Source organism: Oryctolagus cuniculus, chromosome 17 (genome assembly GCF_964237555.1).
Source record: "Oryctolagus cuniculus chromosome 17, mOryCun1.1, whole genome shotgun sequence".
NCBI lineage: Eukaryota > Metazoa > Chordata > Mammalia > Lagomorpha > Leporidae > Oryctolagus > Oryctolagus cuniculus.
Genome location: NC_091448.1, coordinates 17,649,013 through 17,667,697, shown reverse-complemented (window position 1 = coordinate 17,667,697; position 18,685 = coordinate 17,649,013). Strand labels below are relative to the sequence as shown.

The following is an 18,685-nucleotide window of genomic DNA, read 5'->3' as shown; positions in this document are numbered from 1 at the left end:
TGGACTCATTGTATCCTTCCCAGTATTATACTAGATTTTAAACCTTCAGAAGATAAGCACCGTCTCAATGATCTCTGTTTCCTCATCTTATTTAACATAATGCCTCACTAGTAGTAATGATAAGTATTTACTGAAAGAATAAATTTATGTATTTTAAATTCAAGTAGAAATATCAAGTAGGCAGTTGGAGACATCTGACTGAAGTCACATTACAGAAATCACTCTCAGGGCAGTGACTGCTGCAAGCAGGACGATGAGATCTTCAAGGAGAAATGGGAGGAGCAGAAAAATCAAGGACTAAGGACTGAATCTCGAGTGTCGCCTCATTCATTCACATTCAACAAGTATTTCAGAATTCCTACTAATGAATTAGGCATTGATGAAGGCACTTGAGAGAATACTAAGACAAATATGACCCTACTTTCACAGAAGTTCAGAGGTCAGGGAGCAGATCACATGTGACCAGGACAGAGCCTACATTATTATGCCAGAGGAAATCCAAGAGGATATGGGGTACATAGCTGCGGTTGTCGCTGGTTCTCTTCCTGGGCACAGGGTAAGAAGTACTTCTGCATCCCCTCTGAGGTCAGGCATGACTATGACATTCACTTTGATTGGTAAAACAGGAGTGGAAATTTATTACTTTCTGATGTTCGTGACTAATGTTCGTGACTAACCATCCTCTATTTCCTGTCTTGGCTATCGTGGAATCGCACGTGAGATGGACACTAGATCTCTGAGAAACTACGATGAGCAGAGCTCACATTCTGAGCCATTGTGGCCACTGGTGTTGAGTGAGAATTTTTTTTTTTTTTTTTTTTTTTTTTGACAGGCAGAGTGAACAGTGAGAGAGAGACAGAGAGAAAGGGATTCCTTTTTCCATTGGTTCACCCTCCAATGGCCGCCACGGCTGGTGCGCTGCAGCTGGCACACTGCGCTGATCTGAAGGCAGGAGTCAGGTGCTTCTCCTGGTTTCCCATGGGGTGCAGGGCCCAAGCACTTGGGCCATCCTCCACTGCCTTCCCAGGCCACAGCAGAGAGCTGGCCTGGAAGAGGGGCAACTGGGACAGAATCTGGCACCTCAACTGGGACTAGAACCCGGTGTGCTGGCACCGCTAGGTGGAGGATTAGCCTATTGAGCCACGGCGCCGGCGAGAAATTTCATTATGTTAAGGCACTGTGATTTGGGGGCCAGCTTATTACTGCTGCACAACTCAGCCTATTCTCCTTATTCATAGTTTTAGGGGATTAAGGATGGTTTTCTAAATTCAGGAAATGACATTTAAGCAGAGATCTAAAGGATGAACAAGAGTTAACTAGAGGGAAAGGGGACAGAAAGTGTTCTAAGCAGAGTGTACCGAATATTAGGAGGCAGAGAGATGAGCAATCTAGGAACACAGGAGGAACGGACACAGAGACAGTAAGAAGTAAGCTAGAGAAGTGTTGCACCAGTGTTGGGTTTGGGGCTGTGGAGGGTGAGAGGTGAAGCAAGTGCAGCGACAGGGGAGCTGCATGGAGAGAGTCTTTGATGGTAGCCTGGAAGTGGATTTGTAGAGGAGTAAACACAGTCAAGAGATATTTAGGAGGCTGAACTGAGCACATGGTGAACGAATGGCGTGGTGACAATGGAGAAACCAGGGTGACACTGCCCTCCTGGTCTGGTGAGTGAAACAAAGAACAGAGGAGCAGCTCGCTGGGCAGGGGGTTGTGGGTACATTTAACAAGCAGAATGAGAAAGGCACCCTTCACTAATTTGCCTCTAAAAAAAAAAAAGAAAGAAAAGAAAAAGGAAAGAAAAGTAAGAACTGGATACTTACTTTAGCCTCCTTATACACAATTATGGTTCCTTTTGCCTTTGAGTTGGTGATTCAAGACAATGGAAGAGTTTAGAAGCAGTTCCACAGTGGTTCTGTGCTGTTTTTAAGACTGAACCAATACAGCAGCCAATGTGGTATCATACAAACTCAGGTGAGTTCAGGAACTCACCAAATACCACGCTTCGCTTTTCAACACGTTTTCTAGAATTCCACTTAAAGCTTTAATGAAAGCATGGTGTTCTGTTCCTTAGGCCTGGACCATGTGCTGGGTGCAGTTCTGCATTCCCCGAGTCAGCCCTTCTTTCTCTAAACACACGATGGCTTACAAGGCTTCAGGGATCTCACTCAGGACACTGTGGCGTCTAAACTGGGAAGCTGCTACGTCTCATCAACTTATCTCAGATACTGTATGTGGTCTCATCAACTTATCTCAGATACTGTAATTCACGGAGCATTACAAACCACCTCACAGTTGACTTCAAGGTCCACCTATTTTGGAAGAAAAATACTTACAAGTAGCCACTTCATGTAAAGTTGGGTTCGTTTTGTTACAGACAGCTCTCAATGTATTAATTACTACCACCCAAAGAGGAGCATTCATAGCTAACTCTCTTAGCAATCTACTACCCATGACAAAGGCTGTGTAATTCCAGTTGTAACTAGTCAACTGAAACTGCTTTGGGTAGCTACCACCCTAATTTAAATAAATATACACACCCCTTTCACTTCTCACACATACACTTTCTTCCTTATCTGGTCCTTAGTAGTCTATGAGATCATCACTCTTTCCCTGGTACACAATTTCTGCCTGGTCTCCTCAGCTCCCTCCACTCCTGCCCCACTGGCCCAGGCCCCAGAAAACGCTCTGAAAGAAGAGACTCAGATTTGCCTGGCAAGGATGTGGGGTTAGCTGCCAGACAAAATCTAAGCAAGGTTTTTAGGAAGATAAATCCAATCAGGAGGAGAGGTACCAGAAGATGCAAAAAAATTTAAATCATACAAACTGCCCCATTAGGATTCTCTATATAACTGAAATGGCAAATTGACCATCAATAGCAGCCCACAACAGCTATACAGTGCCTGTGTCAGATCACATGATGTTACAACCCAGAGGTACAGGGGCTACAACTGGTGAGGCAAGGGATAGATCTTACAGACCTGAGAAAACTTAAAAGATATACAGTCCTAGTTCTATCATGGTGTTTCTTACAGCACATGTAAATGACTAGCATATAGAAGTATACAGGGCACTTCAAAAAACTCAGAAGAGTAACTAGAAGCTAAATTTAGCATAGTGCATAATTTTAAAAAAAATCCATGCATAGTTTTTTTTTCAGAATATGCATTTCCACAAACTTCGTGAAGATCGCTTGTACAGGGTCTTGAGATTCAAATGGGGAATTCTGAAAGCAGAGGGTGAAGATGGGAAGGAGGAGGACGAAGCAAGGTGGGAACCAGTGGCATCAGTCAGCAGGCAAACTCACACTAAGAGGTCTGTTCTAAAGAAGGAAGAATATCTCTGGAAAGCACAGAATCCCAGTCTATTCTCACTGTGTATGTAATGAGACCATTGCCACTACACTCTCTGGTACCACCTCTCTTGCATGCAAAAAAAGTGGGTAGCACAACACAGACTTACTCCTAAGAGACAAGCCAGAATGTGGGGAGCCTGGGCTCAAGGGAGGGCACGCGGGATGTGCTCTGTAAGCACAGACTGAGGAATGGGAGTGGTGGGGCTCCTGCCACATAGGGGTTAGGGGCAGCTGTGACTGTGCTGCTCAAGGACACAGAGCCCACTCCTGGAAGGTTCAGAGAGCGAGAGCCACCTGTGTGCAGGGGAGGGGCAGCAGCTGCAGGCTGTGGCGTCTACATGAATACAAATAGGAGCACGCCAGCATTCGCCCAGTGCTAATCCCAGCCCTTCAGAATCACAAATCACTGCAAAGCGTGTTCTAAGGAGATTCCGTCCTCCATTTTCTGTAACCTCTGTAGTGCTCTCAGGTAGTGGAACCAAAGTCCCTAGTTCTTCTAGGACCTGAACTCTGAATCGGTTGGAGTGAAGTATCTCATTAGCAAAATCTGATGACAGTAAGAATCCGATGGCTTAGAAAATACCTAATGTAGTAAATCTGTCAGCAATTAGTTGAAAGCATACCCTAATCATATTTGGTAGCATATAAAAACGTAAATGAGCAAATTCAAATCGATGCTATCAGTAATAATGTCTACTTTCTAAAAACAACTTGGGAGCAGACCAAACAAACATTAGCTGTCTTCTAATGAAACTGCCTCAGGAAGTGGACCTGCACTGTTGGCAAAGCACGAAAGCTTCCTGGAATGGCCTTAAAATCCGTTATTCATTCTCCTTGCTTTTCAGGAAAAAAAAATCTTACATTTTCACAAACGTCAGCCAGAGCGAGGCATTCTTGGTAACACAAAGTCACAGGCCTGAGAGTTCTGCACCTCCTCCTTTACATCTTCATATGACCAAGTGTCAGAAGACACAGTGTATTAAACACAACAACAAATGGCCACCCCCAGCCACACGGGGCCTGTGGTCACAAACGTCAACAAATCAGCTACATGATACATTAGGATGTTAACCAAAAACACCCAAATTCTGTTGCTTAGTAACTGCTGTCTAAAGATCCAATTTCCAGCTCTGCTCTTTGTATAGATGAAACCATGAAAAGAGAAGGATTAGGCACCATGATTCTGTTCTGTGCAGACTACAGTTTGTAGTGGGATTTACAGGAGGATATTCAAAGACGATTATTTCTTCCTCGCAAGGCTAGTGGAAAGGAAAATTTCTTTCATTAATTTTCCATCTTTTGAAAATAAGTCTCTATCTGTTATTAATGGATGTAGTTTTATAAATCACTGACATTTTTACTTAATTTTGTTCACACTGTCATATCTGATTGCTCTAGTTCACCTCTGTATTGACTGTATACTTTGAGAGCATCAAGATTAGGTAATTAGTTAAAACCAAATTCTACTGTTACTCTTTTGTTTATTTAAGGCTACTTACATAAGTAGTAAAATAGGGTTTTTTTAAGTATAAATGCAAAAATGGATAAAATAAGTAAAACTCAGAATGAAGTTTGGGAAGCAAACACAAAATGGGAGGGAAGGAGATCTGTGACTACTTCAAACATCTTAGAAGAACTACGGTACACGCAATGTGATGATAATAACTCACACATTTTTGGCAGTGTTAAGGAGTTTACGAGAATGGATTTATTAATGAAATTAAGAGAAGTACAAGGTAAATTTTAAATTAATTGAGACTAAACTGTGTTCAAGTAGTTTAGCACTGTCTGAAAAAAGAAGCAGTAGCACAAGGCCTCTTTACCAACAAAAACTCTTGTCTCTTGGTTTAAGTAATATTATATAAAGATATTTTTATGAATTAGCTAATGCATACCAACTATCTTTAATAAAAGTTAAAGTGGCAACTTTTCTGAACTTTACAAACTATTGTCATTGCAAAATAATCTTTAAAATTGAGTTTACTCACTAAAATATAGCTAATGAATCAATTAAATGCTCACCTTTCACCTATCAGATAGGCAAAAAACATTTTAATAGTATCAAATGTGGGTGAAAATCCCAAGAAACTCTAGCATGGGACAGCAAGGGTAAATTTATACAACTTTCTGAAGGAGTGAGTTTTATAAATCATTATTTTTACAAAAGAACTTTGAAAGCAATATGCATCATGGATCTTTGAAATAATAACATATTAACCTTAGCAATCCCAATTCTGAATATTTCCTGAGGAAGTGACCGGGAGTGCAAGCATAAGAATGAAAAGTTAAAACAACAACTACACTTTCCTGAGCACATATTATGTCCCAGGCTCTCTGTGATACCGTTCATAAACTCTCTCTCATTTAGTTCTCATAGTATCCTATGAGGAAGCTATTATTATCTTCACTTTACAGAAGAGGAAAAATAAAGGTTTATAGCCTAAGTGGTTTATTCAAAGTCACGGAGCTAGTGAGTGTGGTGAAGCTGGGATTCAAATTCAGGCCTATGTAAGTCCTAAGCCTAAGTTCTCAGTCACAGAATGTCATTCTATCTAAGAACAATCTAGAGGCCGGTCTTGTGGCGAAGCAGGTAAAGGCGTTGCCTGCAGTGCCGGCATCCCATATGGGCACTGGTTCAAGTCCCAGCTGCTCCACTTCCAATCCAGCTCTCTGCTATGGCCTGGGAAAGCAGTGGAAGATGGCCCAAGTCCTTGTGCCCCTGCCCCAACATGGGAGACCTGGAAGAAGCTCCTGGCTTTGGATGAACGCAGCTCCAGTCATTACGGTCCACTGGGGAGTGAACTAGCAGATGAAGACCCCTCTCTCTCTGCCTCTCCTCCTCTCTCTCTGTAACTCTTTCAAATAAATAAATAAATCTTTAAAAACTATCAATCTAATTAAAAAATGGAGGGGGCAATAATTCCCCTTGTTTGACAGTTCTATAGGATATTATTTATAATGATGAAAAAACTTGCAAACCTAGATGCCCAACAATAGAGACTATACATATGCAGCTATTAATTTAATGTAACATTGAGATGTTTTAATGACACTGAAAAAAGTTCCTAATATGTTGAATAATAGAAGGTTTAAAAGAGTAATATCCAGTGTGATTCCCCCTATGTAATGTGCATGTGTGCTCAAATAATACTGAACACAGTATTAAAGGACAAATATGGATTTATTTTAATTTTCTTCTAAGTTCATTTCTGTATTTTCTAAATTAGGAAAAGCTATATTAACTTTTTTATAATTAAAAAGAAGCTACATTATTTTAGGGGGAGGGGCTTCTTTCAAGGAAAGACATGTTTTCTCCAGAATAAAACATTATAAATTATTTGTTCTCTGGAAAAAAATTAAACATCATCTCCTCATCCTTACACTATAAAGGCAGGGACAGGCACAGCGGCAGGAGGCGGCCTGGAACCACGGAAGAATGGCATTTACAGTTCCTTTCCAACACCACCTGAAGACTTTGTATTGTTAGACTGGTTTGTGCCCTCAGGCTTTGTCAACCTATCATCAGGTAACAATGTGAAAATTATTTGCAGGGAAAGATTCTGTAATTTTGTGTATTTCTAGGATATTTCTAAGATACCTATGCTTCATTCTCTTCTGTTCTGAACCTTGGCTACAGGGAATATTTCTTCCCCCAAGGAAAATCAAAGTCTAGTATGAACTGATTGCACTGCTGCAGCAGGGATCGTTCTGAGACTTGCAGAGTGGATGAATGATCTAGACAGTGGGTGAATCATGAATCGAAACAATTCTGCATAAGCTTGTATAGACATTTATTTTTATACTCCTTAGCCTTCTGCTCATCTAAAACTCTGCCTTGAAAGGCTTCAACAATTTAAAGATTAAATCATACGTTATTAAGCCATTAATTTAACCATTTAAGCCTCTAAAATCAGCACATATTACCTTCCCCCCAAGTCAATTTGCAAGAGATTAAAATAATAAAAATGATAATATCTCACACTCACAAAGAAGCTTTGATCTGCAGAAGCCTAAAGTACTTTTTAAAAACTTTATAGAAAAACTGCGACCATCCACCCACATCCCAGAGTCCCTCTGAGTAGAAAGCGGGCCGCTGGAGGAGAGCAATGGAGCACTCTCCCTCTCCCTCTGGTCAGGGACACTTCCAGTCTGAGCAAGCACAGGAGTACGCGACTGCGGGAATGAAAGCAAAGTCAGCTGTTCATTTACATGGGAAGTTGAATGGCCATAGATTCCAAAAGCAGTATTTAAATTTTCACCAGAAGAAGTGGCTTAAGGGTTCTCTGTAGAGGGACAGAAAACCAATGGAAAACAACATCTGCCTACTCTAGGGAGCCAGCTATTTCTGGGAGGGATAGGTGCTATTCATTTTACTTCTGAAATAGAATAAACTGTGATATTCTAAGTCATTTTTGTATCTGGTAACATTTCCTTCTCTGTCACAGTCAAGTTCAATGATCCTTATAAAGAGTATTTATCTTGCAGTTTATGTATATGGCTCAAATCGTGCTAAATGTTCTGCCTCCTCCATCCATTTCAAGCACCCATCACAAACAATTTTGCGGCACCTGAAGGAAAAGAGACTGACATTTCTGGGGAGTCTGCATGACCACTTTTTTTTTTTTTTTTTAAAGATTTATCTATTTTGGGGCTGGTGTTATGGCATTTCTGGTAAAGCCACTATTCACAACACCAGCAACCCATATGGGCAGTGCCAATTCATGTCCTGGCTATTCTACTTTCAATCCAGCTCCCTGTTAATGGCCTAGGAAAAGCAGCTGAAGATGGCCCAAGTGTTTGGACCTCTTCTACCCACATAGGAGACCTGGGAGAAGCTTCTGGCTCCTGGCTTCAGCTTGGCCCAGCACAAGTTATTGTAGCCATCTGGGCAGTAAACCAGCAGATAAAAGATCTCTGTCGCTTTTTCTCTGTCGTTCTGACTTTCAAATATATATCTTAAAAAAAAAAAAAAAAGACTTATCTATTTGAAAGGCAGAGCGACAGAGAAGGGGAGACACAGAAAGATCTTTCATCCATGGATTCACTCCCCAGATAGTCGCAACAGCAAGGTCTGGGCCAGGTGGAAGCCGGGAAATCCATCCTGGCTTGTGACAAGGGTGGCAGGGACCTAAGTACTTGGGCCATCTTCTCCTGCCCTCCTAGATGTGTCAGCAGGAAGCTGAATGGGAAGTGGAGCAGCTGTGACTTGAACCAGCACTTTGACATGGGATGTTGGCGTCACAAGTGGCTGTTTAACCTGCTGTACTGCAATGCTGGCCCAAGTCTGCTTCTTCTTCTTCTTTTTTTTTTTTTTTTTTTTTTTTTTTTTTGGTCAGGCAGAGTTAAGACAGTGAGAGAGAGAGAGAGAGAAAGGTCTTACTTCCATTGGTTCACCCCCCAAATGGCCGCCACGGCCGGTGCGCTGCACTGATTTGAAGCCAGGAGCCAGGAGTTTCTCCTGGTCTTCCATGCGGGTGCAGGGCCCAAGGACTTGGGCCATCCTCTACTGCCTTCCCGGGCCACAGCAGAGAGCTGGACTGGAAGAGGGGCAACCGGGACAGAATCTGGCACCCAAACCGGGACTAGAACCCGGGTGCTGGCACCGCAGGTGGAAGATTAGCCTAGTGAGCCGTGGCACCGGCCCAAGTCTGCTTCTTTTTAAATGTATGTTTTCTTTATAGTCCCTTTTGCTAGGAAAAACTGAAGTAATCCTACCCTACATCTCCCCACCACCACTAGAAACCTTTTATTTAAGGTGTGCAACTTTCATGCATTTCATAAATACAACTTTAGGAACATACTGATTCTTCCCATGTACCTGCCCTCCCACCCTTCTTTCTCTTCCCTCTCCTATTCCTATTCTTATTTTCTACTAAAATCTGTTTTCAATTAACTTTATTCACAGAATATTAACTCTATACTAAGTATACTAAGTATACTAAGTATTTAACAAATAGTATGAAAAAAAAATTGGTCCCCAACAGTTTTTTGATTTCTTCCAAGACCCACTGTTCATTCAGGATCATGTTGTTCAGTCTCCATGTGTTTGCAAATGTTCTAGAGATTCTTGAGTTGTTGATTTCCAGCTTCATTCCATTGTGGTCAGAGAAGATGCATTGGTAGGATTTCAATTTTTTTGAATTTGCTGGGACTTGCGTTATAGCCTAGCCTGTGGTCTATCCTGGAGAAAGTTCCATGCACTGGTGAGAAGAATGTGTATTCTGCAACTGTAGGATGAAAATTTCTGAAGATATCTATTAGGTCCACTTGGTCTACAGTGTCAATTAACTGTTGTTTCCTTGCTGATTTTCTCTCTGGTTGATCCCTACCTTACACCTTAACACAGTGAGTGCCTGATGGACATCCAGAGCCTTCTTTACTTAACTTCTCAAGATTCTTCCCTCTAACTCTGATTTTCCCACATCTTTTTAACCTACAGTAAGTTCATATCTATAAGATATCAAGTATGAAAAAAAGAATTTAAATAAAATAAATACTTTAGCTGGATACAAAAAATAATTTCTCTGTTGCCTGAGAGTGTTTGGAGTTAGAACATGAATAGAAAAACTGGCCATCAGGTAAGAGGAGCACTTTATCATGGATTTTTTTTTTTTTTTTTTTTTAAACAAACAGCCACCTGCTATTGTAGATGTCTTACACAGCACTCGGCTGAATGTAAGAGAGATGGACTAGATGACCTTGTAGTCTTTCAGTTCTGCCATTCTAGGCTACACTGTCCCAACTTCCCTGATGATTCAGAGTGGTCATATTAAGGTGATAGGGGCTAGCATTGTGGTATAGTGGGTAAACCTTCAACACTGGTATCCCATATGGGCTCTGGTTCAAGTCCTGGCTTCTCCACCTCTGATCCAGCTCTCTGCTAATGTGCCTGGGAAAGCAGCGGAAGATGGCCCAAGTCCTTACACCTGCATCCATGTGGGAGACCTGGAAGAAACTTCTGGCTCCTGGCTTTGGACTGCATTGCAGCCATTTGGAGAGTGAACAGTGGATGGAAGAGCTCTCTTTCTCGCTCCCTCTCTAACTTTGCCTTTCAAAAAAATAAATCTTCAAAAAATTGGCTGTTCAGTCTCTCCCCCTCTCCCTCCCCCCCCCCTTCCTCTCTCTCTCTCTCTCTCTCTCTCTCTGGCTCTCTACCTGCCCTACCTGTCCACTTCATTTCAGAGAGCTCCTTTACTGTTCTCTGACCTGGCTCCCACTACACTCACTGCCATTTGCAGTTTCACTGCTTCTTTTGCTACTACAAGTAATAAAAGAAAAAAAATCTTCAAAAAATAATAAAAGTTAAAAAAATAAAAGGTGACAAATGTCAAAAGAGAAAAGAAGGTAGATGAGGACTGCATTAAGCTGTCAAGCAGATTGATAATTACGAAATACGCAGTCATCCTCCTGTAGGGAATAGCTTCCCAATGACACATCACTGTTCCTTCCCAAACTGCACAGTCAATGTAATTGTCCCTGGACAGTTTGACTTTGTACATTGATGTAAGAGCTTCACAAAAAAATCCTAAACGAAACCACTCCACTCTGCCCGAACACTCTCAACTATGGTCCTTCTTTTTATCAAGCTGATACAAACCTAAGGAAATTCATCTTAAGACAAAACAAAGCAAGCATAACTTGGAAGGTGAAACACTTTTACTAAAAATGCATTACAAAGTTAAGAATCTAAAATAGCCACTGTCCTGGCACCCTCATCCCAAATTCTGCTGATAATTTTGTTCTGCTAGAGAAGAATTTAAGAACATAGTTGCTATGGGTTTTATATATATGTGTATACAAAGATAGCTTTATATGTACATGTATGTTTATACACACACAGATACATACATCTAAGAGATAAGAAATTAAAAACAGTAAAAATCTTGATACCTTCTTCATGGCCTGACACTTGGCTGTCTCAGAAAAGCCAATCATCTTATCGGGAGAACAGATCTTGATGAAGGGGAAGTTGGATTCCTCTGCAATCTTTGCAGCTAACGCAGTCTTCCCACTATGAGGAGGGCCTGCATAAAGACATGAGCAAGTCAAGGGAAAAAAGCCAACCCAAGCAAAAGGCATAAAACAAGTTTTAACTTTTATCCCCAACGTATTAAGGTCTCAACTAGTTGCTCATTAACATTTCCTGACACAATTTCATGACAGACATGTTTCCTTTTATTTATTAGCAACTAAACTTAACAAACTGATTAGCATTTCTCAAAAGTGTGGTGAAACACATTCCTTCTTACTTTCTCACACAGCTTTCATCTTTCAAACTTCTGGGTGAATGTATGAAGTACAAGGGTTTTGCTTCTTCAAAAAAACAAAACAATGCATTCAAATGCTTATCAGTACTTGTGTTATTCTGTCAAATCATTTGTCTAGCAAAAACATATAATCTTTTTAGGAGATGATATTGAGAGCAGGGAAAATTGCCTGTTAGAAGCAAATATGACTTAAAAAGCTACAACTCTAAAAACAAAAAGGCCACCAAATCTACAAAATACCTGTACTTAGACATCCCTCCCTTCCCTTCTGTGTGAAAGAAGAAGGGTCCTCTTCCAACTGTGAACCAATCAACTCTGCCTCCCTATCTTCTTAGAGTCTGGCGTCATTGACTGTTTCTCTCTCCCATCTGTTCAGCCTCTTTCTCTTCTCTGAAGTCTTTCCAACAGCAGTTAGACGTGTGGGCCCCTCTCAGGAGCACGTCTCCCCGTTCCTCGGACAGCTTCTCCTCATCCTTCGGGCCTTGGTTTAATGTGTTCCTCTCAGGAAGCCTTTACCTTTATACCCGTGGAAAGGGTAGGTTCCCCTGCCATGTGCCCTCATGGAAATTTGCTGCTGTCGTGCTAAGCAAAACTACCAATTAATCATTCGCGAGTAGAATGTTCTTTCCCTTTTGTCTACCCAGTGAACTCCTAACTGACCCAGCAAGGCCTAAATTAAATATCACTGCCCATGCCTTTGCAAAATGGCTTGCATTCACCTACCCCTTTACACGTATATGCTGTAGATAGGAATTTATTTACATGTCTTTTTTCATGACCAGACTGAATGCCTGAATGTCTGTACCCCCCCAGAACCTAAAATACAGTAGGTTCTCAGCATAAATTTAATTTTAAAATTGAGTACTATGTGGTATCATTCAGTCCATTAAGTACTACAGAAATTTAGACATAATCCTATAAGAAAACTAGTTGCTACTATTCATTAGTAACATTCTAACTCAAGAAAACTTTAATACATCCACAATATGGCTATATAGTCTGGATTACTATTTCATATCATAACAAGCTTTAGAATGAAAAATGATTCATTTTTCTGGAACATACTAAATGGTTTCGGAAAAGTGCTGCTTTCTACATTTGAATGGCTTCTCCTCAATCTTCCTCACCTTCCAGAAGGACGCTGACCAAGGGTGTGCGGTCACTGTTTTTAGTCTGTTGTACCAGCAGCTCCCCGTCATCCAGGACACGAGTGACTGGGTCACCCCACTTGATGATTCCATTCATAATGTAACTGGCATAATCCTCTTGGTTTGTGCCAAATGCCTAGTGAGGAAAAGGGTAGTTTAAAGCATTTTGAATATTAGTATTAAAATATTTAAAGGTATAAAAGTAATAAATTCCTACACACTAAAAGTATTGAGCACTATCCCATATTAATGTAAAAAACCTGAAAAGTTTTATAATTGATCATTTAACTTGTTATCCAGTGGGGCGGGGGGAGGTGGGTGAAGCTGCTTGGAGTGACTGAAGGAATAAAAGTAAATAGATTCTAGGTTCATACTCTAAGAGCTCAAACACCAAAAATTCCTAAAAGAAAGAATATGCTTCAACATGCTTGATCCTATAAAGAATATGCAGGTTTTGGTCATTTTGTTAACAACAAAGAGAAAAAAGTGATTTTGGACTTAGAAATAAGAAGCAAGGGGATGGCACTGTGGTGCAGTGGGTTAGGCCAGTGCTTGCGACGCCGGCATGCCATGTCAGAGTGCTGGTTCATGTACCAGCTGCTCTGCTTCCATCCATTCTCCTGATAATGTACCTGCTGCCAGCAGACGATGGTCCAAGTGCTTGGCCTCTGCCACTGACATGAGAGACCAAGGATGGAGCTCCTGGCTCCTGGCTTCAGCCTGTTCCAGCCCTGGCTGTTGCAGCCATTTGGGGAATGAATCAGTGGATGGAAGATTCCCCTTCCCTCCTTTCCAATCTCTCTCTCCCTCTCTCTCTCTCTCTTTTTCTTGTTCTTATTCTCTGTTGCTTTGTCTTTCAAATAAATAAATAAATAAATCTTTTTTTAAAAAAAGAAATCAGAAATAACTCAGCAAAGACATTATCCTTACACTGACTGCAGGCGCTATGGATTACAATGGGAATACAAAATGGTATTGATCATGTCCACATTGACTGTATGGTAGGGGATATAAGTTAAATGGCACCAAATATATGTCTGTAAGTATAAGCTTTAGAATGGTATAGAAACAAGCAGCTATAATCAAGACTGAAAGGTTAGTAAAGGAAAAAAAGCAATTATTTTATATAATAACTTTGAACTTGTCCTTCTTCAATTTCAACTTATAATCTCAAAGATTATAACTCCCATTAAAGCAGGTGGAAAAGTAGTCAACAACTATAGTGCTTACAACTGAACTGGATTTTCTGAAAGCTAACAGGAGGGGCCAGCGCTGTGGTGTGGCGGGTGAAGCCACTGCCTGCAGTGCTGGCATCCTGTGTGGGCGCCAGTTCGAGTCCTGGCTGTTCCACTATGATCCAGCTCTGTGCTGTGGTCTGGGAAAGAGGTGGAGGATGGCCCAGGTCTTTGGGTCCCTGCACCCGCATGGGAGGCCCGGAGGAGGCTCGTGGCTCCAGCCGCTGCAGCCAGCTCGGGGGTGAGTCAGTGGGTGGATGACCTCTTTCTCTCTGTCTCTCCTTTTCTCCTTCTCTGTGTGGCTCTGACTTTCAAATGAATAAATAAATCTTAAAAAAAAAAAAAAAAGAAAGCTAACAGGAGACTAAATGAACAGTAAAACATAACAGTGTATATGTAAGTTCATGTATCTTGAGAATTTCAACTTTTTAAAGACTACCACATACTTCAAAAGGTCAATATTTGATTACCCAAAATACGGAATTATGTTAACAGTTCTTCAGAATCTGAATCTCAGAGAAAGTCAAATCTGAAACAATATCCAGTGGTCTCTGGTCCTTTGACCAAAAAGAAAACTGCTTTCGGGCTACCCCTTGGGTAGTGTCCTTGCATTCCTGTGGACACACAGGGAGTCCTTGCTCTCTGGCTGAGAACGGGCAAGCTCTGGCCCTGCAGAGGAAGAGCCTAATGAGTGCTGGCTGGATGCTGTTACAGTACACATGGAAGTTGGACGGCTCTTGTCTGCAGTGGTTCCAAGCACACACTCCAAACCTCGCAGCAGAAGCTTTAGATGCCTGGAACAAAGCAGTGACTCTCCCAGCTCACACAGCTTGTTTTCGTACATAGCCTGTCATTTCATTATTTCATTCTCCAGACCCCTGGACTAAACAAAAGTAAGTTTTTAGACAAATTATTTGTCACCAAAAAATCCTTAGAATAGATCATCTAGTATGGGTTCAAATAATGTTGATAACTAATGGATAACAGCAAAAGACTAGATCATTTCCATTGCTTAGTAACTTTCGAAAGTAATTATATTTGAACATCACAATAGTCATAAAATGTAGACAGGGTTAAAAGAAATTTACTTTTGTCTTTAAAAGAGATATCTGCAACAAATTGTTATTGTTAAGAACACGTAACAAATAGCCAATAAGTATATGGTAAGATGCTCGACCAACTAATTATTTGGGAAATGCAAATCAACACCATAATGAGATTTCACCTCGTAATCATTAGAATGGCTACTACCAAAGGTAGAGACAATAATGAGCATTGGTGGAAATGTGAAGAAACTGAAATCCCTGTTATTAGTGGTAATGTAAAATAGTAGGGTCACGTGGAGAAACAGAATGGAGAGTACACAAATGATTAACAATGGAATACCATAGGATCCAACAATCCCACAACAGTAAGAAGGAAAGGAAGGTCTGGGCAGACATTTGCACAGCCATACCCACAGCAGTGCTACTGAGGATAGCTACAACGTGGAAGCCACCAACCGTCCACTGACGGGTGAGTGGAGACCAAAACAGAGTATTCCTCAGCCTTAAAATCTGAACATATTCTGACCTATGTTGTGACATGGATGTACCCTTAGGACACTATGCTAAGTGAAATAAGCCAGTCACAAAAAGACAAATCCTATATGATTTCACTTACATGAAATACTTAAAGGGGTCAAAATCACAGACACGGAAAGTAGAATGATGGCTGCTGTGGACTGGGGGGAAGGAAAAATGGGGAGTCTTTTAATGGGTACAGATTTTCAGTGTTATAAGACAGAAAGAGTTCTATAGATGAATGGTGGTGATGGTTGCACAACATGATCAATGTATTTAACACCACTGAACTGTACTCACACACTTAAAAATGGTGAAAATGGTAAATTTTATATGTGTATTCTAACACATTAAAAACTGAGAAAAAATAATTAGTACAGATCAAAAAAGAATAAAAAATAAGGGGTCGGCACTGTGGCATAGCAGGTAAAGCTGCTGCCTGCAGTGCCGGCATCCCATATGGGCACTGTTTTGAGTCCTAGCTGTTCTACTTCCAATCCAGCTCTCTGCTATGGGCTGGAAAAGCAGTAGAAGATGGCCCCCAGTTCTTGGGCCCCTGAACCTGAGTGAGAGACCCGGAAGAAGCTCCTGGTCCTGACTCCTGGCTCTGGACTGGCCTACTTCTGGCTGTTGTGGCATTTGGGGAATGAACCAGTGGATGGAAGACCTCACTCTCTCTCTGCCTCTGTCTCTCTGTAATTCTGTCTCTCAGATAAATAAATAAGTCTTTAAAAAAAAAAGGATAACAAGAATAAAATAACAAGAATAAAGAAAAACAAGAAAAAGACACAAATGGTATTTCATAGAAGATACTGATGTGGCTAATAACCATTAGAAGAAATGCTTAATTTCATAAGTAATCAGCAGAATACAATCCAGACCAAAGTGAGATCCCATTTTATTCCCAACTGAATGGCAAAAATTAAGCCTGACAATACCAAGTGTTGGACAGCATGTACAACAAGAGGGTCTCTCTCATATTCCTGGAACACTGGTAACTGTCTCAACCACTGGCACAACAGTTTGAAATTATCTTTTATAGTTGGACATTCATATATTCAACAACCCATAAATTTAAGTCTTAAATTTATATCTATGAGAAATTAATTCAAGAATGCTTAAAACAGCATTTGTTGGTAATAGCAAAAAACCGGTAACATTCCAAATGCCCATTAACAAGGAAAATAAATTGTGGTAGTCAAACAATGGAATGTTTTCAGTAATGAAAATGAATGATGTACAGCTTCAGGAAATCATATGGATGATGCCTGGTAAAGAAGAATTAACAAAATAGCAAGTTCTAGAATTTATACACACCACATTTTATTTTACATGCCATGTACAGAGACTAATGACAATGGTGTGTCATGAATTAGATTAAGATTAATCTAATTCTGCACACTGAGATGCACTAAAACAAACATCCACACCTCTTTAAGAACTGGACCTTTTTACAATTTTTTTAAACCAATAGAAGGCTCTGACAATGGTTACTGAAACATTACTGGTTGTTTTATATAAAAATGGGTTAATAACCTTAGACTATATTCTGAAGTTCTAACTTTATTTTAAACACTTTGTAAGAAGATTGCAACTTTTTTTTCAGGGCTTCCATGATGGTTAAGAGACTTAGGAATTATGGTAGCCATAGGAACAAAAGGTACTGAGCAAGAGCAAGGCACACTTTGGAGGAGGTTGGGAAAAATAGCGCTAGAGAAGGTAAAAGAGAGAGGCGGATATCAGAGTTAATTTGAAGTATCTTAATAACTGATACCCAAAGGATGGATTGAATTTAGGTTTCTATAGCTTGAGATTTTTATATAGGAACCAATAAGGAAAGTAATTTCAGTTTAATATAAAGTAAGAACTCATACTTAAATGTCTCAAAATTGAATGGGCTGCCTTAAAAGAATGTAAACTCCCTATCACAAAACATTTAGGTTAAGTATGGGCTCCTGCACTGATAGAGATGCTTCCAAGTCTATGATTTTCTCATTTCATGAAATTATGTAGGATGACCTTCTGTAACATGCTTATTTCTTTCCTGAATTAATACTGTTATTATTATTTGTCATATACATCACTCATTGTGCATACTCACTGGTTTAATATCATTCTCCAAAGAAGCAAGGAAGTCTCCTCTTGTCACCTGCAGGCTCTCTGCTTTCTCCATGTCCACTTCTACTTTAGTGCTGGCCTAAGCAGAAATGAAAACACAATGTAAGGTCTTCCACGATTTAAGAATATTTTCAGCCTCAGAACAACATCTGAAGGTTAAAAAGAATATCTTCACATATTAAAAAAATCCAATAGTTATGAATTATGCATATGAACAGGGTTAATTTATTAATGTCTAGAAGATACAGAAAACTAAAATTTAATAACAAAAATCATAAAATAAGCAAAGAACACATGAATAGACATTTCTAAAGAGATATACAGATGCTCAATAAACACATAAAAAGGTGTCCAAGATCACGAATTATTTGGAAAGTACAAATCAAACTTCAATGAGATTTTGCCTCACAACCATTAGGATGACTACTACTACAGAAAAAGAAAAAAAATAGTAAGTGTTGGTGAGGATGTTGAGAAACTGGAATCCTTGTGTGCTCATTGGTGGGGATGTAAAACAGTACAGACATTCTGGAAAATAAAATGGAGATTTCTCAAACAATTAAAATAGAATTACTGTATGATCCAAAAATTCCACTTCCAAGAATATTCCCAAAAGAACTGAAACCAAGTTCTTGAAGAAATATTTGAACAGTCATATCCATAGCACTGTTATTCACAATTGTTAAAATGTAGAAGCCACCAAAATGTCCAAAATGCCATGTGTATGTGCGTGTGTGTGTGTGTGTGTGTGTGTAAACAATGGACTATTATTCAGCCTTTAAAAAGGAAGGAGGGGCCGGCACTGTGGAGCAACAGGTTAAAGCCCTGGCCTGCAATGCCAGCACCCCATATGGGTGCTGGTTCAAGTCCAGCTCTCTGCTATGGCCTGGAAAACCATCAGAAGATGGCCCAAGTCTTTGGGCCCCTGCACCCATGTGGGAGACCTGGAAGAAGCTCCTGGTTCCTGGCTTTGGATCGGCACAGCTCTAGCAACTGCAGCCAGTTG

The 18,685-nt window shown here is 40.4% G+C and overlaps 1 protein-coding gene across 5 annotated transcripts in view; it reads right to left on the bottom strand.

Annotated features, from left to right (window-relative positions):
• The window catches only part of NSF (N-ethylmaleimide sensitive factor, vesicle fusing ATPase), a 179,903-nt gene that overhangs the window by 34,340 nt on the left and 126,878 nt on the right, over positions 1–18,685 (bottom strand). For all 5 annotated transcript variants that reach the window (XM_008271641.4, XM_002719197.5, XM_070060567.1 and 2 more), the window contains exons 13-15: positions 17,663–17,758; positions 12,744–12,900; positions 11,240–11,373 (exon numbers count right to left, since the gene is read on the bottom strand). In XM_008271641.4, the coding sequence (XP_008269863.3) occupies positions 11,240–11,373; positions 12,744–12,900; positions 17,663–17,758 (387 nt within the window). The remainder of the gene's footprint in view (positions 1–11,239; positions 11,374–12,743; positions 12,901–17,662; positions 17,759–18,685) is intronic.